Source organism: Cupressus sempervirens, chromosome 3, assembly GCF_028749045.1.
Source record: "Cupressus sempervirens isolate cs-2001-9-10 chromosome 3, ASM2874904v1, whole genome shotgun sequence".
In the NCBI taxonomy this organism is placed as follows: Eukaryota; Viridiplantae; Streptophyta; class Pinopsida; order Cupressales; family Cupressaceae; genus Cupressus; species Cupressus sempervirens.
In genome coordinates, this window is record NC_143120.1 from 341,823,538 (window position 1) to 341,843,482 (window position 19,945).

At 38.4% G+C, this 19,945-nt stretch overlaps 1 protein-coding gene across 1 annotated transcript in view; it reads right to left on the minus strand.

Moving 5' to 3' along the window:
- The window catches only part of LOC149566390 (rac-like GTP-binding protein ARAC3), a 41,874-nt gene that overhangs the window by 7,508 nt on the left and 14,421 nt on the right, over positions 1 to 19,945 (minus strand). The window contains exons 5-6 of the mRNA XM_089819760.1: positions 17,136 to 17,200; positions 10,497 to 10,562 (exon numbers count right to left, since the gene is read on the minus strand). Of these exons, the coding sequence (XP_089675886.1) occupies positions 10,497 to 10,562; positions 17,136 to 17,200 (131 nt within the window). The remainder of the gene's footprint in view (positions 1 to 10,496; positions 10,563 to 17,135; positions 17,201 to 19,945) is intronic.

Here is a 19,945-nt window from a genome sequence, read left to right on the forward strand (position 1 = left end):
AACACTTTCCATCCTCTTCAAGGTCTATTGGTTTGTTTGAAGATTTGCATATCCATGATTATTAGATTTTTGGTAAACTGCTATCTATTTAGACGGACTATTTTAATGTTGGAAAGGCCTAAGCACGAGTATTGATGAGGTCATTAAAGGTATGACTCATCAGAGAGTGTTGGCTTATCAAATGGACCATTTCAATGTTGAAAGGCCTAAGCATGAGGTATTGATGAGGTCATCAAAGTTACAGCTCATTAGAAAGTGTTGGCTTATCATTTTGCTAGCAAGGCCACTATCTCAATGGTGATTCAAAGTATTGAAGGCATGTTAATAGTTAATAATTCCGAGGTGGTCTTTATTGCAAAGTTATATCAGAAGGCTTTAGATTGCACTACTGAAACTAAAAGAATAAAGGCAGTTTTTTGTTTATAGAAAAGAATTGTTTTGTGGGCCTAGCCAAATGAGAAGTTGTCATACTTTGTCTGATTTGGCAAAGCTGAAAGCAATAAGGCATGCCCTTAAAAGATCTGAGCCAAAAGATTGCAAAGAGCACATGTCAAATGAGGTACTCTAGGACTTATTTACAAAGGTGGAGCGTACATCATACTTCCTAGTTATACTCACAAAGTCATATCATAAAGCCTTTGAAGAAGACTTTAGATTACACAAATGCAACCAAAGAAAAAAGGTGCTCATTGTTTATAGAAAATAACTATTTTGTGGGCCTGGCCAAAAGAGAAGTTGTCATACTTTGTCTGATTTGGCAAAGCTGAAAGAAATGAGGCATGCTCTTAAACCATCCAAGCCAAAAGATTGTAAAGCAACATGCTACAAGATGAACTCTAGGACCTATTTACAAAGGCCAAGCTTACGCCATACTTCCTGGTTATATGGAGCTACAACGGGATCCTTTCCACCAAATTCTATGACTCGTGGCAAAGCAGTGCAGCTGCATAAAATTCATGGCGACTCCACAATTGATTGCAAATGCCACTCACTAGTCTAAAATGTGAAGGGGATAAAGTTGAAAATAAGAGTTCTGGTGATTATAAAGCCTGCATTGAGAAATTCTTTGAGAAGGGAGAAAAATCGACAATTGTGCAAAACGAGTATGATCGTTCTCTCCTCCCCTAAAGAAAAGTCGACAACTTGGAGAATCCAAAGACATTGTGTGTTTTATTATGCATTAACTGGTTCCACAAGACTCCATGCAGAGCTTTGAAGAAATTTTATCAGTTTCAATGCCAGACTGGCGAATAAACCTTGGAGAAAGGGAGACTGGAATAGACAAAATTTCAAGTACAAAACTCACCCCCTTTGTGTGGCACTTTGTAGAAAGCCAACAACACTAGCAGTTCAAACAGGTTAGAAGGGGTTAGGAAGCCCTAATATTGCTGGTAATGATCAACCTTTATGACAATGACATAGAGAAAATGAAAACAAGTGTGGGTTGGTCGCAAGCCGATGAAGAGAAACCTACAAGAAAGGCTGAGAGTACAGGTGATTACTCCCCAAGGGATTCAAGATGAAACTTTGGACCTGAATGCAATGATTCTAGAGAGAATTGAGGGGGTCGTGTCTCAAGCCCTAAAATGAAGCCTTTGGCTTCTGCTCAGCCCTTAAGAGGGTAATTGTTCTGAGCATGGATGTGATGGGTGGTTTTGTTTACTCTGCTGTTCAGTACATTTTGTGGAATGTGTGTCATGTTTTGGGTGGCAACTACATGTGTAATGGACACCCTTGGATGTCCCAAAAAAAACAAAACCAAATTGCTGAAAGGAATTATGTCAAACAGTTTGCATTCAACTTCTTAAAACCCCTTATAACTTCAGAAATCAAACGTTTATTTGTTTGTTGTGTTTCGTGCATGGAATTGGTATCATACAACATAAACAAGAAAGAAATTACAATAATATGCAAAGTGGAAATGAACGGCTGCTAATAAAATGTTATTTTCAGAATTCATAAAACCAAATACATGGCAAATTTATCAACTCACTAATTACTTCAGCAATATTGTCATAATACTCCAGCCCATGCTTACAAACTTGCTACTACAATACTTTGTCCTCCAATCAGTCCACTACCTTCATAATACCATTCCCTCCAAGCGGCATAAGCGTCGGACAAGTAGCGAAGAAGATATGAGCAAAATATCAAATCTGCCTGTAGCCGGAAATGCAACTAAACTGCCTGATAATGAAGCCAATAAGAAAGAATTCCAAAGGCCAAACCCCAAGGGAATGACGTCTAGAATGTTATAAGAGAGGATAGACGTCCTCAAATGCCAAGAACAAAGCTGCAACTCACACACCAATTTCTTCTCATATTCAACCTGTCTAATGAAGCCACAAATGCTTCCTTTTATTCTATTCCCACGGGTCCGCTCAACTCATATGGGCAATGTGTGATAAAAGATGTGTAATATAAAACATATATTAAAATACCCCTTATGTCTCCCTTGGGTACACATCACCATAAAATAAATATTAAAGTAACACTTTAATATTTTACAATTAAATTAGACGTTACTTTAATAAAACTTCAGGCATTAAAATGTATTAGCAATCGGACTCCGAATAATGCGAGTGATAGCTCATCGGAAAGTTCTCACCGAGGAGTATCGAATCCAATCACCAAAATTGACCTGCACTGTGTCCTGCCGACTTACTAAAAATAGTAAGTATGCCTGAAACTGAGTAAATCAACTTCATTTTGGCCCAAACTGGAAATGACTAGGCCAAAACACTCCAAGATCCCATTAAACCCTTCGTTAGCCCTCAGGACCATGTAGAACAAAGCTAACGCACACACACTTGGTCAACTGCTAAAATGGGGACATTACAGTCCGCCCCCCTTGAAATTGCTTGTCCTCAAGCAATCTCAGTCCAGCCTGCTGAATAACCTACTCACTCTCCCATGTAGAATCTTCCTCCGACAGGTCTTTCCATCTGACCAAATACTCCTTCACTATCCTATTTCTAAGCTTCCTCTCTCTGGTATCCAGAATAGCCTCAAGTACTAACACAAGCTTCCCCTCCTCATCCAAAGGGGGTAAATCTGCAGAAGGCACTACACTCTGACCAATGGCTTTCTTAAGCCTAGACACATGAAACACATTGTGCACTCGATTGCCCTCTGGAAGCTCAAGCTCATAGGCGACTTTGCCCACTTTGCGAATCACCCTGTAGGGACCATAAAATCTAGGTTTCAACTTTTAAGCTCCGCTCTTCTTGAGCGATGACTGTCTATATGGTTGTAGCCTCAAGTAAACCATATCCCCTACCTCGAAGCTACGCTCTATTCGGTGCTGATCAGCATACAATTTCTGTTGATTCTAGGCCTGTTGTATATTCTCTTTGAGTACTTTCAAGATGTCCTGACTATCCTACAATAAGTTTTTGGCTTTGGGCACTCGACTATCCCCCAAAACTAAATCCATGAAGCTAGGTGCTTCATAACCATAGAGTGCCATGAAAGGAGTCATCTTGATGGACATATGATAAGTGGTGTTATAACAATACTCTCCCATATGCAACCATCTGATCCAAGCCTTTTGTTGTGTAGTTACATAGTTCCTCAAATATCCTTCCGCCCATTTATTCACAATCTCTGTTTGCCCATCTGTTTGCAGATGATAACTAGTGCTAGGTGTAAGATCTGTACCACACAACCTAAACAACTCTTGCCAAAAAACACTCATAAACTTACCATCCCAGTCGCTGACAATGAATCTGGGCAGCCCATGTAACCTGAATATCTCTTTAAAGAAAAGATCTGCCACCTGTGCTGCTGTATAAGTGGACGGAATAGCAAAGAAGTGAGCAAACTTCGTCAAGCGGTCCACCACCACATAGATGCAATCCCTTCCCTGCACTCGTGGTAAACCAGCGATGAAGTCCATCGAAATACTTTCCCATTTCCTATCAGGAATGGGCAAGGGCTGTAATAAACCTACAGGAAATGTGTGCTCTCCCTTATTCTGTTGACAAACCACACACTCCCTGACATACCTCTAAACATCATCCTTGAGCCCTTTCCATGAAAACCGCTCTCGGATCTACCTGTAGGTCTTGAAGACGCCCGGATGTCCAGCTGTGGGTGCATCATGAAATGCCTTCAGTATCGCCTCTCTCAAATGTGATGACGGAATCAAATAAACCCTGTCCTGAACTATGATCAATCCATCTATCACCTCATAGCGATCATCCTGTATGGTACCTGAAATCAATCCAGAAGCCCAAGCATCTCCGACATACTCTGCTATAATCCGATCTCTCCAATCTCCTGAAATCTCTGCCAGAGCACATAAGTGAGGTCTCCGAGATAAGGCATCAGCCACCACATTTTTCTTACCTTTGACAAACTCTATGTCAAAGTCATAAGCCTACAATTTAGTCACCCATTTTTGTTGCCGGTCATTAAGATCACGCTGGCTCATGAAGTATTTAATACTGTTGTGATCAGTCTTGATCACAAAACATCCACCTACCAAATATGATCGAAATTTGGCCAATGCATGCATTATGGCCAACATCTCCCGGTCATAGACAAAATAACTTTTCTCAACTCCTCGGAGCTTCCTACTCTCGAATGCAATGGGATGCTTCTCCTACATCAATACTGCTCCAATCCCATCGCCTAATGCATCACAATGAAGCTCAAAAGGCTTCGTGAAATCTGGTAGAGCTAGAACTGGACATGAAGACATTACCTGCTTGAAATGCTCAAAACACCTCTGTGCTGCCCCTGTCCACACGAAGGCTCCTTTCTTGGTAAGATCTGTCAAGAGTGTAGCAATCTGTGAGAATCCCTTAACAAACCTCCTATAAAAACCACATAAACCAAAGAATCCCTTAAGCTGTGTAAGGTTTGTGGGAGTAGGCAACTCTACAATAGCTCTAATCTTTTCGGGATCAACCCGAACGCCATCTGCACTAATGATATGCCCCAGGTAAAGGAGCTCAGTCATGCCAAACTCACATTTAGATTCCTTGGCATACAATGACTCTCTCTCCAGAATAGATAACACCTCCTCCAGATGATGTAAGTGCTCCTCCCAGGTCTTACTGAAGACCAAGATGTCATCAAAGAAGATCAAGACAAATCTCCTCAGCTGCTTCCTGAATACCTGGTTCATACAACTTTGAAATGTAGCAGGTGCATTGGTTAGACCAAATGGCATAACCATGAACTCAAAGTGGCCATAGTGACATCGGAAGGCTGTTTTCTCAATGTCCTTTGCTCTCATCCTGATCTGATGGTATCCGGATCGCAAATCAATTTTGGTGAAGAAGCATGCCCCATGCAACTCATCAATCAGCTCATCAATCCTAGGAATGGGATACCTGTTTTTAATTGTTTTCTTATTCAGTGCCCTGTAATCGATGCACATGCGCATCGTCCCATCCTTCTTCTTTACCAATACTACTGCTGAAGCAAAGGGGCTCTTATTGGGCCTGATATGCCCCATCTCCAACAAATCCTTAATCGCCTTCTCTATCTCATCCTTGTGTTTCTTAGGATGACGATAGGGAGTAATCATAACTGGTTTGGCTCCCTCCTCGAGCTCAATAACATGTTCCATCCCTCTGTCAGGAGGAACCCCATGAGGAATATCGCTAAATACTTTAGCGTGTCTATCAAGTACCTTCTGGACATCTAGTGGATGACTCTTTTCTTGTGGCTCTGGTGAAGTTGGCATAATGTGGCACTCTGCCGCCCACTCTATGTCATCATGACGAAAAAGTCTCTGCATTCTCCTCAAGGACACTACTTTGCAACCTCCATCTGAAAGCCCTCTAAGTACCACAGTTCTACCCTCATGCTGGAATCTCATCTCCAATTTCGCTAGATTGAGTGTGAACTCAACTAGTGAAGCCATCCATGTCATGCCGAGGATGACATCATAATCTCCCATGTCCACAACATAGAACTCATCCTCCAACTCGTAGCCATCTCCAAACCTGATGCGAAGATTAGATATCTTCCGAGTGCATAATAACTTATCACCGTTAGCCACCATGACTCTAAACCCATCATGCTCCTCTGTCTGTAACCCTCTCCTGGCTACCAACTGTGCATCTATGAAGTTATGTGTAGCCCCAGTGTCAATAAGAGATATCACTTTCTGCCCCTGGATAGTACCCCTAACCTAAGTCACAAGGTTCGAGTTCAAATTCGAATGCGACAACCATGAAGTTCGAATGAAGTTCGTGAGGTCAAAAAAATTTGGAAAAATTCGACATAAAATTCGCCCCATATATATATATATATATATATATATAGTTATAGTTATAGTTATAGTTATAGTAATTATAGTAAATTTATGAATAATAATAGCTGAACATACAAAATATTAATATCTAATAAAATACATAAACAAAATATACATGAAACATTAATGTTTTCCTAATAAAAAGATTTAAAAAAAATATTTTGCTATTGATAATAGAAAAATATTAATATTTTACTTAAAAAATACATAACCAAAAATATATATTAAATATTAATGTTTTTCTAATATAAATATATATATATTTTACTATTGATAAAGAAAAAAAAAACACATACATAATGATAATAATAACAATATAAACTACATTATAATAGCAATATAAACAAAATTATTAGCCGATAGGAAACATCAAATGAAATAAAAAGTTCAGAAATAACGACGGGGGATTGTTCATCGCTGCTGAAGATCCAAAACCTGGGAAAAAATATTCGTTTAAGTCCAAATAAGACGGAAGAGTAATCGCAGAGTACAGTCAATGGCGGGTTCGGGAGGAAATCCGTGAAACCACCCTCTTTCCTGTCTGTGCGTCAGCTAAAACCCTCGCTCTTTCCCCTTCACATGCCAGACAAAGCAGCCGACAGTGAGAAAATTTAAAGTAGACCAAATACAGTGGTTTTAACACGAATTTGTTACGAATTTTATCGAACTTTTTTGAACCCCTAAATATGCGACAGATTTCGAACTTCATCATTGAAGTTCGCCGAACCTTATGACTTAGCCCCTAACCTTAAATGTGATTGCCTTTTGGGCCCCTGTCAAGCATGCCAACGATCTATCATCCTTAGAAATGTTGCTCTCCTCTATAGTGTTACCCTCATCTAAATCGGAGTGCTGATCTTCCCCTTCTGACTCTGACTCTTTTGCTGAAAAATACTCCATTTGATTTGCCTTAGCCTTGAGAGAACATTTATGAGATAAGTCCCAAGGCTCTCTACAATGGAAGCACAGCCTCTTCTTTCGAAGTTCATTCAAGGTTTCATTGTCTAGTCCTTTTGATCCTTCTTTGGGTTTGCTATACTCTTTCTGAAACGATTTTTTGTCTTTGTCCTTGCGGTAGGAAGAATCTGTTGAATGGTTTTTTCCTTTGTATACCAAAAGGGGCTAAATCTCGTGCCTTTTTAGTTGCTTCAGCTAACGTGAGTGGATCATGTCCCTTCACCCAACCTCGTAATGGATCAGCAAGACCATCACAAAATAACACCACCAATCTCCTAGGAGAGATATCAGTAACAAGTACAGACAAGCGCTGAAACTCGGCAATGTAAGCATCCACAGAACCTGACTGTTTTAACTGTGCTAGCTCCTTGAAATGTAACTCGGGATCCTTAGTGTCAAATCTCCCAATCAATGTTTCGGTGAATTCCTCATAGGATGTAATCTGATTATGCCCCAAAGTCACCATGCCATGATGCCACCATTCATGTGCAATGCCATCCAAGTGCATAGCCGCATACTTGATAGCCTCCTCCTCAGGCATAGGATTTAGCTGCAAGTATGTATCTACCTTCTGCACCCAAGCTCGTGCAGTCATCTTCCCTGAAGCATCATAATAAGGTAAAGAAAGTTTTCCAACTTTCTTCCTCAGCTCAAAATTTTGATTCCTCCCTCCTGCTTTAGGCATGTGTCTCATCCTCAAGTCCATATAATCTCTAAGAGAAATATCCGCCTAAAACTCTGGTCCACTAGCCTCCCAGTCCCTCCTGAACTGATCTTGTAACTCGGTAATCTACGGTTCGTTTACTGGTTGAACCGGATCTCTGGGTGGGAAAGTGGGTAGAAGAGGTCTCGAGCTCGCAGTCCGTGCCGGGCGTGCAACGTGTCTAAAGTTATCAGCCTCATTCCCATTGTTGCCGTGTCCATTATTACCATTAATGTTATTCTCAGGACCATTGTTGTTGCCTTGGCCTTCATGGTTATTGTTTCTCCCGTTGTTATTGTTTCCCTCATTGTTATTGTTCCTGTTGTTGACATCACCTGGATTAATATTGACACCCATCTGTCTCGCCATGAGCTGCAACATCATGTCCATTCGCCTATTCTGCTCCTGCTGCATACGTTGCCCCTGCTCTAATGTATCCAATAACTGTCGGAACAGTACCTCCCCCTGATCTGGACCAGCATTTCTGCCTCCGCCTAATCCTGTATTCCTGTCATCTTGATCACCCATATTATTGTCCTGATCACAGAATATCTCCTCTGTGTCTGTATGGTTGGATTCAATGTCCCCTTGTACGGATGTACTAGACTGTTTGCTTTGCAAGTCTGAAATCCTATTTTGTCTTGCTCTGGTATCGCAGAAATTATAAGACCCCTGTCACATGTTCAAACATAAATGCTTAGCCTGTGTTTTTTATTTATTTCTGATTTTAGTGTTTTGACATTTCGTCAAACACCTTTTCCCTCTATCCGGCTGTTCCAAATTCCCTATAAGACCTCCACAGGATGGCAGGACTTATAGCTCTGATACCACTGTAATGGACACCCTTGGATGTCCCAAAAAAAACTAAACCAAATTGCTGAAAGGAATTATGTCAAACAGTTTGCATTCAACTTCTTAAAACCCCTTATAACTCCGAAAATCAAACGTTTATTTGTTTGTTGTGTTTCGTGCATGGAATTGGTATCATATAACATAAACAAGAAAGAAACTACAATAATATGCAAAGTGGAAATGAACGGCTGCTAATAAAATGTTATTTTCAGAATTCATAAAACCAAATACATGGCAGATTTATCAACTCACTAATTACTTCAGCAATATTGTCATAATACTCCAGCCCATGCTTAGAAACTTGCTACTACAATACTTTGTCCTCCAATCAGTCCACTACCTTCATAATACCATTCCCTCCAAGCGGCATAAGCGTCGGACAAGTAGTGAAGAAGATATGAGCAAAATATCAAATCTGCCTGTAGCCGGAAATGCAACTAAACTGCCTGATAATGAAGCCAATAAGAAAGAATTCCAAAGGCCAAACCCCAAAGGAATGACGTCTAGAATGTTACAAGAGAGGATAGACGTCCTCAAATGCCAAGAACAAAGCTGCAACTCACACACCAATTTCTTCTCATATTCAACCTGTCTAATGAAGCCACAAATGCTTCCTTTTATTCTATTCCCACGGGTCCGCTCAACTCATATGGGCAATGTGGGATAAAAGATGTGTAATATAAAACATATATTAAAATACCCCTTAAGTCTCCCTTGGGTATACATCACCATAAAATAAATATTAAAGTAACACTTTAATATTTTACAATTAAATTAGACGTTACTTTAATAAAACTTCATGCATTAAAATGTATTAGCAATCGGACTCCGAATAATGCGAGTGATAGCTCATCGGAAAGCTCTCACCGAGGAGTATCGAATCCAATCACCAAAATTGACCTGCACTGTGTCCTGCCGACTTGCTAAAAATAGTAAGTATGCTTGAAACTGAGTAAATCAACTTCGTTTTGGCCCAAACTGGAAATGACTAGGCCAAAACACTCCAAGATCCCATTAAACCCTTCGTTAGCCCTCGGGACCATGTAGAACAAGGCTAACGCACAGACACTTGGTCAACTGCTAAAATGGGGACATTACAACATGATTCCTTTTTTGTAGATAAAACAGTTGACTGATGTGTAGAATAATGCCAATCTTTTGGACTTGGTTCATTTCAGCTACTGTGTACTGAGACCTTGGACAGAGTGGGATTTGTCTTGGACAATTTTGAGTCACCACTCTGGTAATGAATGGTTTTGCTGAATGCCTGGTGGGGTTTCTTCTCCTTCCACTTTTCTTCTTCCGGTTCGTGAAGCTGTTAGTTTTGGCATGCAGGGATGATTGAAGTTTGATGGATGTGAGGCAGGATTGAGGACACTGATATGATTTGGTGGATGTTTTTGTTGCAGATGCTCCACTTAGCCTAAAAATGTCGAAGAATGTCTGTGATTGTACTTAGTTGGCTTGTCATTTATGACAAAATTTTAAATTTAGTTCTCACTGTGATCGAATTCTTTGAAGGATCTGGTGATGATTGTAATTAAAATTTAGTGACAGATCCTCGTGAAGTTAATCTGAGAAAGATAAATTGTAAACATTTTACTTTTGACTATTAATAAAATCAAATAAACTATTACCGAGAAAAATAAATGCACTCAGCTCAATCATCAAGAAGCCTTCTATATGTTTATGGTCTGATTTCCAATCCTTTACCTGCTGTGTTTTTGAACTGCACTCTATATATGCAGCAGCACCAATCTGTTTTTTCAGCTCTTCCCCCTGCAAGAAAAACAGAAATTATAATTAAAAAATTCTTTTTGTAGAAATTATATTATGAAGAAAAAGAAAAAAACACAGTGCCCGTTAATCATTATTGACAATGCCTTATCATCCATCATTATTCAATAATTTGAAATAACTAGGAAGATATTTTCATCTACATAAGTTTGCAAGACACTATTGCATTGCATGCAGTACAAAAATCAAATATCAACAAAGGATTGGTTTCTTCAACACATATGTTAAAATGAATGGCGTGTATTATGGAGTTCAGATCTTGCTTAAGATTTAAAATTTGTAACTAATTTCATTCAAAGTATTATTGATATGCTGTCAACAAACTTTATCGTCAAATACATTCATTGCAATGATATTAAAAATAAAAACCAAACAGAATAAGAGCTCCTGATGACTGCAGCTCCTTCAAGCATTGTGCACTCCCCTCCCGCTTGTCTCCAATTGCTAGGATCTTTTGGTGCTGGCAGATGTGCTGTGGCAGTCCCTCCCCTTTGCAGGTTTGATCGATCCCTTCTTTGCCGTCTGCTAAGATTAGCAGCTCCCCTTAATGCTCTCCCCAGATTGGAATTCCTTTAACTAAGGGCTTCATTTAGCATGCCCTTGCTTGATGGCAAAATTGCCAGTGCTTGGGATTATGCTCATTTTCCTTTTGTTTTCATTCATGGTGGTTGCTTGGGTGATGTCAGTAAGGATTCTATGAACAATGCTGAGTGTGCTCCACCTGCCTTTCATTCTAGTTCAGGATTCTGCACTTAGTTCCAGTAATCTAATAATATTCCTTATTCTTGAGTTGGTGCCAAATATTTTCGAGTATGAGGGCCCCATTCTGACCTAGGGAGCACTTACAGGTTTCACAATGCTCTTCCTGCATTTCGCTCTAGTTAGAATTCTGAGCTTAGTTCCAATAATCTGATAATATTCCTTATTCTTGAGTTGCAGCTAAATGTTTTGGAGTAAGAAGTAAGAAGGCACAATTCCGACCTGGAGAATGTTGGAATAGATAAGCTTTTACTTGCTCTCTTAAGTTTACTTAGGCTAGGCTATCATAATTAATGTTCAAGAATTAGGTAGTTTTTAGTTTGCTGTTTGGAAAGTCAACTACCTGCCCCCGCATCTTACATATACACAACAAGATTTATCTAGTTGTGTGTATCATATCGATTCATTTATCAATTCAGTTATCATTTTCAATCTCCCTCTACAAATTCTCATTCAACTATTTTCTAGTGGATGAGTTTCTCCTAGTTTAATCCTTGAAGTCTGCACCTTCAAGATAGCTTTTTGACAATGTTTTGTTCATCCCAACAGGGAATGCTTACAGGTTTCACAATTTTCTGTGATCCCTTGCTGTTCTCCACACCTAGATTGTTAAGTTTTGAATGCCCCTTCTTTCATCCTGATTTAGTTGTTTATCCAAGCACATAAAGGTTTCTTCATTGATGTTTCTGAAGTAAAGACGATTTCAGAATTCCTCCATTGGTGTTTGTAGAGGAAACGCAATTTGAGAGTTCATTGTAGGTCCTTGTATTTAGAGCAAGGCTCCTCTCTATGTAACTGTTATCTGGAGTTCAATTCCTCGGCATCAAACACTTCTCTAATGTTAACAAATTGACATTCAAGCTCGCATAACGATAAAACCATCGGCACTGGATACTCAACCAAATAGAAGTATCCTTCCTTTATACCAAGTCCTAATAGCTAACTGAGTCGCATTGAGGCTTTCCCAATGTACAATGAATAATATAGGACCATTATAACATATTACAATTAGGTTCCACACGTTACAAAGCATAATACATCAATTACAAAATTCAGTCAGCCTCCAAGTAATAATCCGCACATTGTCCTTCACAAGTCTTTACAGAATGATCATCTGATTCTGCCATATTAACCCTGTAAGTAGCTGTGCCCTAGCTCTAGCTCAAGTCTATCTCACTTTTCCTCTCTTTTTGTCATACTCAACAAATAGAAGGCCTTTTAGGGTTATAAGAAAGAGAAATGTTTAAAAATATCATTAAAAAAAGTTGTATTCTTTTTATGATTTTGAGTTGCCCAATTTTTCAAGCTGATTCATGGGCAAAAATAGGCGATCCGATTCACCGACTCAGAAAAAATCACAAAAAGTAATTCGAATTGTGAAATCGCTTGGATCACGACGATTCTGGGATCTCTGGTTTTTATTGTGGGAAATCAACTATGTTTGTTTATGCTCTTATGGCATGTACTTGAATTTTCTTATTAGAAGCTATTGAAATCATTGGTTACTGGTTGTACATACTGATCTCTGATAGCTTTCTAGGATGCTCTCATTTTCCTGCAATGCTCCCTGGCTGTAAACCACAAAACATTAGTTTGGCCGAAAATCAGAAAACACAAGCCACAAAACCCATATAACAATAGACAAATGATTAAGGATTTTTAAAAGCCAAAGAACCTATAGTCACAAAAGAGAGAAAGGGAGGCACAATCAAGCAAATATGGGGAGGATACCAAGCAAATGCCAAAAAATCAAATGAAATAAGTGAAAATTATGTACGGCTTCAAGAATGGTCTAGAAAAATTTATTTAAGCCAACATTGCATAAATGTGAATTTGTTAAGGAGTTTTGCTTCTGCTATTATGGCATAGTAGTATGTACTTGAATTTGCTTATTAGAAGCTATTGAAGAAATCATTGGTTACTCGTTGTACATACTGATCTCAGCTAGCTTTCTAGGATGCTCTCATTTCCCTGCAATGCTCCCTGGCTGAAAACCACAAAACACTAGTTTGGCCGAAAATCAGAAAACACAAGCCACAGAACCCATATAACAATAGACAAATAATTAAGGATTTTTAAAAGCCAACAAAGAACCTATAGTCACAGAAGAGAGAAAGGGAGGTGCATTCAAGTAAATATGGGGAGGATATCAAGCAAAACCCCAAAAATCAAATGAAAGTAGTGAAAATTATGTATGGCTTTAAGAATGGTCTAGAAAAATGTATTTAAGCCGGTAGTGCATAAATGCGCGTTAGTTAAGGAGATCAAACATATGAAGGAAGGAAAAGGGGAAATTGTAATGAGAACTTCAATTAAGGTCAATCAAAGGAGTAAGCGTGGTCTTAACCAAGTGAATATTCAGAAGAAGCCAGCATAATCAGCCATTTAATAATAAAATAAATATGGGGGAAAGTGGAGAAGGAATCAACATGCATGTTAAAAAATAGAAAGCTATGGAAGTTATTGAAAAGGAATCCCAACCTCTAATCAAAGGAGCACCTTGAAAGGGCTTAAAACACAAAGGCCTACATGGAATATTTAGAGAACAGAAGCAGATCAGAAGTCATGCAAAGGAATTGCAAACATGAAATTAGAAAGCTAGCATAAATGGTTAAAAAATAGCAAAATTTGAAGGCAACTCTGTAAATGGCATGCAATGAAAAAATTCAAAAAACTGCATGTATATTTAGTATAAACTGACTTTTAGTATTTCCTAGTTAGAAGAAAGAATTCCACATGCAAGTATTAAATATTTGTTATGCATCTCTTGTAATCGTGGGTCGCTCTCCCTTTCTTCAATAATATATCGATATATAGTTTTAACTTTTAAAATGTTAAAAAACCATAAGGACAAAGATATACATAGCATATCAAGCACCATCAGAACATATGGCTGCCGAAAACAAAATTATAGTCACAAAAATCCATTCTGACATCATGGCACTAAAGTTTCATTATCATCATTTGATTAATAATTATAATATTCAAGTAGTCTAACCTGCTATTGCTTATTCATTTAATTAATCCAACAGTAAATTCACAGATGCCATATTAAAATGTTTATTATAGGAGCCATTTAAACCAAATTTCACCATTATTGTGGAGTAATCAGATTGGACCTCTCTCTTAAGACAGAGTGAAACGGATGTAAGAAGCAAAATTATCTAAATAAATCAACAATAGCTTATGCATTTCAAAAATAATATAACAATGGTATCTGCAAACACCCCACCAACAAGAAGGTTAGAGCAATTTCGTTCTTCACTGTCCTTAACAGAGTATCACTTGAACATGGGAGGGGAGGAAGCCCTGATTCATGAACAGAACACGGTATGAAACAGTTCAGATCTGGCCAGGATTCCTGCAGAACCTAGAAAATAGCTGATAACAAAAGAAAAATGTAGAAAACATTACAGAAAGATGGACGGTTTGGTGGATAATATGCTGGCATGTATCTGTTTTAAATCCAGATTTTATTTCTTTAAGCCCAGCAAATAAGTGATGACAGGCTCGATGCCAGTGGACCTCTAGGTATCAAAAGTTTTACAAAATTATCACCAAATTGATTGCTGACAAACTCAAGATATGCCTTCCAGTTGTGATTTCAGAGGAACAAGGCAGTTTTGTGGCTGGTAAGCAAATTCTTGATGGAATTGTTATTGCTTCTGAAGTTATTCATTCTATGCATACATCAAAAGAGCGAGCTATGTTCATTAACTTGGATATGGCTAAGGCTTATGACCGAGTCAAATGGAGTTTTCTCCAAAAGATCCTCTTGGCCTTTGGTTTCTGCCAACAGTGGGTGAACTAGATTATGAGTTGTGTTACTTCAGCTTCTTTTTCTGTTATGTTGAATGGTGTTCCTTCAGAACCCTTTGGTGCCTCTACAGGACTTCACCAAGGGGATCCTGTTTCATCTTATCTCTTTATCATTCTAGTTGAGGGTTTGGACCGCATTCTTAAGCTTCATGCTCACCAGGGTTTGATTCATGGGTGGAAATGGGGTGCTGGCTTGCCTCCTATTTCGCATCTTCAGTTTGTGGATAATACTTCATTTATGGGACAGGCCCATCTTCAGGAAGCTACTTCTTTTAGGCATGCTTTGGATGTGTATCTTGCAGCTTCAGGACAGAAAGTTAATGAGAACAAATCCTCCATTTTTTTCTTCAATAATCCCCAAGCTATACTCTATCTGCATTTTAGTCACTGGGTTGAGGTTTCTCCATCTTCCTGCATGCTCTGAGTTAAATTGGCTATTCACACTATACACTAGCTCAAAATCGGGGTGCTACAAACAGCAATTGAGCATAAATGAACACGAAATTGACAATTACTGAATGGATGGAAAATTTAGATTTCTACTACAACTGAAAGCTTATAATGGGCAACTTATGTAGGAGAGATGAATGTTTTCTACTTTGATTACATGCTGGAATAGAAAACTGAAAACTTACTAAAAGCAATTAGTTAGGCTTCATGGTGAGAACTGATGAGTAACCACACTTGGTCGCAACCCATGCATACATTGCAAGTTAAAATGAACTATATAAGGGCAAACTCACTAGGAATCTGATTTTTTTTTCTTTTTTGAGTTAGTTGATTTTGCTATTTTCCAGGGTCAAAACTACCAGCAGATTATTTGAATATTAAGTTTGCATTTGAGTTGGAAAGTTTAGGTAATGAACTAATTAGTAAACACCAGATGGACAATAGCATAAACAGGTATCAAATATCCAAACCCTAATTTGTTCTGAGGGGCCTCAAAAAACCCCCAATACAAAAAAAAAAAGAAACTAAATGAATTTTCAGAAATCTTCATAGATTGGTACAAGTTTCACTTGGATGACCTGTTTTCTGAGTCACCTACCCTTTTGACTTGCATTTTCTCCTTGCTTGTTTATTATTTCTATGTATGAAATAATAATATCCTTGTAATGTAAAACCCATTACATATAAACCGTCATCGTCTTTTGTATTTTTAGGTTCTCCCTAGCATTGGAACACTTATTTGCATTAAGACACTAAATCTCCTAAGTGTTTATAATTGCCCCCACACATATTAATAATAATTAATATAAAGGCTTAATTGCAAACAGAAGAAATAAATTATAAAGCACAAGTCGATTGACTGAAATGATTTGTGCAATGAAGCCAGTCATGCGGAACTTATAACATTATCCAGCTGATCCAGAAAAATAGTAGTGGTGGAGTAAAAAAAAGTATGCTCACTAAAAACAAATTGCAATAGCCATTGGCAAGAAAATAACCAAAGATTATTTTATTCAATATATGCATGTGTATAAGAATAAAAAAAATAAGGATCCCCGACTTAACAGACATTTAAATCAATATGAAACAGAATAGAGTCAATAGACAAGATAATAAAGATCCTTATTTGGGAAAACATGGGCAGAAGCATGGTTCCATACCATGGTTTGAGTTCAAAAATGCCCACGATGCTTAAATAACATGTGCATAGGCGTTACAGTGATGGTAAAAAATATTTTTATTCTACTTGCACATTATTAGAAATAAGTTGTACTTTCCAGTGAACAAGGGAGTATAATTCAATGCGGATTGACAGAAAAACATCTATTCTTGACTTTAAGTAGAAAATTCAGCAAATTAATTTAGCCACAAAAGCTTCTTCCATTAGCAGAATATGGCTATTATTATAGAGAATGGTAAAATTAGAGTATCATCAAATTCAGGCCAACTGAAAATTCATGCAATATGAATTATCTTATTTCAGACTAATAAATTTGGCTTCAAAAATTCTTTGGATAATTCACATACTTGAGCTGTAGTTATTGGTACAGCACCAGGGTGATCAGCAAAAAATTGTTTGTCATCCCGAAGATCTGCAGGTCCAAGAATAATACTGTAAGTGGAGCACAGAGTAAATGAAAGGCCAGACTTATGATGCTTTCACTCTGCACTCAAAGTACAACCATCACATGCTATTAACCAGTTCACTTTAAAGGGCAAGACAAAGCACACATAAATCAGAAAATTTCATGAAAAATGTTCATTTCATGGTTGGGGAGAATATTCATCCACTGAAAATTGAGAAATCTTCTAAATACAAATTTGAATTATACCATTTCACACAATTGTCCATGAAACCAAAACAACAGATAAATTGAGTGGTAAAGATGCAACATCATCACACTGAGCTGCTGAGTGTGCTCCAAGTATGAGCAAGCTTCAATAAGTAAATCCAGAAGCAATGAAGTACACAAATTCAATGCTAGGGAGATATCTCCCCTTGAGCTGCGGAGTGTGCTCCAACTATAAGCATGCTTCAGCATGTCAATCCAGATATATTTAGGGTTTGGATCACATGTTTTCATTTTCATTTAATCTCCTTTTACTTCATTCCCAAATGTTAGAAATTTATAAAAATCCTATATTTCCAGTCATTCTAGTTCAGGAAAATTACAGAACAAACAGCAGTTTAGGGCAAAAAAAAAATTAAAACCAGAAAACTACTATGGCACCTTGTCAGGGGCACAACGACACTGTTGATCAGAGCTTAATATGGTTTATTACATTAGAAATCTTGACTTGTTCTCTAGACCCACCAAAGTGATTGCTTTAGCAACATTTTAGCTGAAGAAATTTAAACCCCTAAAACCATACTAAGGGGCTCTGAAACCATGAAACATGAAAATAAATATATTCCTAAATTCAACATTTTCTGACTTCTGAGTTTCGTGTCATGAAGCCCCCTCAGGCTAATTGAGGCGTACATGTCAAATCATATTTTATACTCCAACGTATATCTTTTCATTTTCTATTATTTAATTGTTCATTGCTTGCTAAAAAAAATTCAAAAAGGAAGTATCATCTAAATGTAATAATCAGCATGTTCAAGTTGCATTTATCATCCTGGAGATCACTTGGCTTCATGCATGTTACTCTTGGCTCAATAAAGCTCCATTTACATCACACTATCATGTGTATTTATTGTGTTCATTTCTTTAGTTTTAATTCATTGATTTCATAATACATCAAGTTTCTGCTATTATAAGTTTTGTCTGTCAGATTTCTAATCAAATTCAGATCAATGCTATCAAAGCAATTTGGTATGTTTATGTATGTCCCATTGAATGAGATTAGGCCACAGGGAGCAGGGTTTGTTGACGCAACTTTCAATATATCTTCCTTATCAGCTCAAACAGTCTAAGATAGCTAAACCATTTCAAATTCTTGCTCAACAAAAGGTGTAAAACAGTGGCACACTTCTCCAATATTGTTCTAAGATTACCCCTGCAACATCCACCTATTCATCAAGAAATTCCCTTTAGGATCTAGTACCCTTTGATGTTAAAGTGAACTTTGCAGTTCCTCTTTTTGAAGCCAAAGTTGATGCAAAGATAACATTTGACCTTTTAAAAGACATATCCCATGTCAAAAAATGGTGGCAGCTGAACTATTTTTACAATAATAAAGTAGATAAGATAAGATAAGGGACTGCAAAGTGTACAACAGGGCCGCAGCCAGCTGCGGGAACATCAAATGGTGTTCGCAGAAAGAACAAAACAAGAAAGCAAAACGCAAGGAGATAAAACAAGAGGCAAGAAGAGCCTAAGTACTTCCCACAGGTGAGAAGTAACCAAGAATCGGAGGATAAGGCATGAGACGAAGGCGAGTACAGGGCTTGGGCCACCTCGAAGGATTGTTGGATGTAGGGTGGAGTCGCTGAGTGTAACCATTGCGAGGTCTCACTAATCTTGTGTGAGACTGAGAAGCAGAGGGACAACTAAGGGCCTCTTTGTCCCCCCAACAGGAGGCACGAGAGTGAAGGAGGTGATGAGCTGGTAGGAATCTCGACTCAGAGGTCATTGAGACTTGAAAATGTGGGCCCAGAGGATAGACTACCACACCCTCTAAACAAGCAATAACACGTCCCCCTAATCTTGTAGTAAATGGGGCAACAAAAGACAAAATGTGTCCCGACTCCATCTCTCTAAGAGAACAGAGGCGGTAAATCCTATCCTCTAGCAATTTGATGGTTTGTCTGAATGCAAAGTTGATGCGAACCCACCCTGAATGAGCCCAAAGAGATGCTAAGGGCATGGGTCAAACAAACCGTGAGGTACCAAGGGCAAACAATGATCCCATCCAAAATATCCATGTAGTGCTCAATGTAGAAGGCCATCCTCAACCGAAGACCCCCCATAGTAGTCCAAATCATGCTAATGTACTATATCTAGATATTTGCTCTGACAATCCTATTTAGATCATGTTGGGAAGGAAGGCAGTGAGTTGGGGCATCGAGGGAGAACTAAAAAGGGAGAAGACAATCAATCAAGATCCCAATCGAACCAAGAAGAGCAGAGCCTCAGAAAACCAGCAATGAGCCCTACCAGCAAGGTCAAACCCGATGATCACCACAGAGGGGCAATATGTCAAGTAAGAATATCACTCGCGACCCTCCGAGGAGTTAGCACAGCCCTGTAGCCGATTAATAAGCCAAATCAAATCAAAGATGGTCCTAAGCATGAAGGAATGAGCACTAAACTCCACAAAAATGATATTGTGTGCAATGGATCGATGATGGAGACAAATTGCAATTGGACCAAGAGGGTGCCCCAATAAAT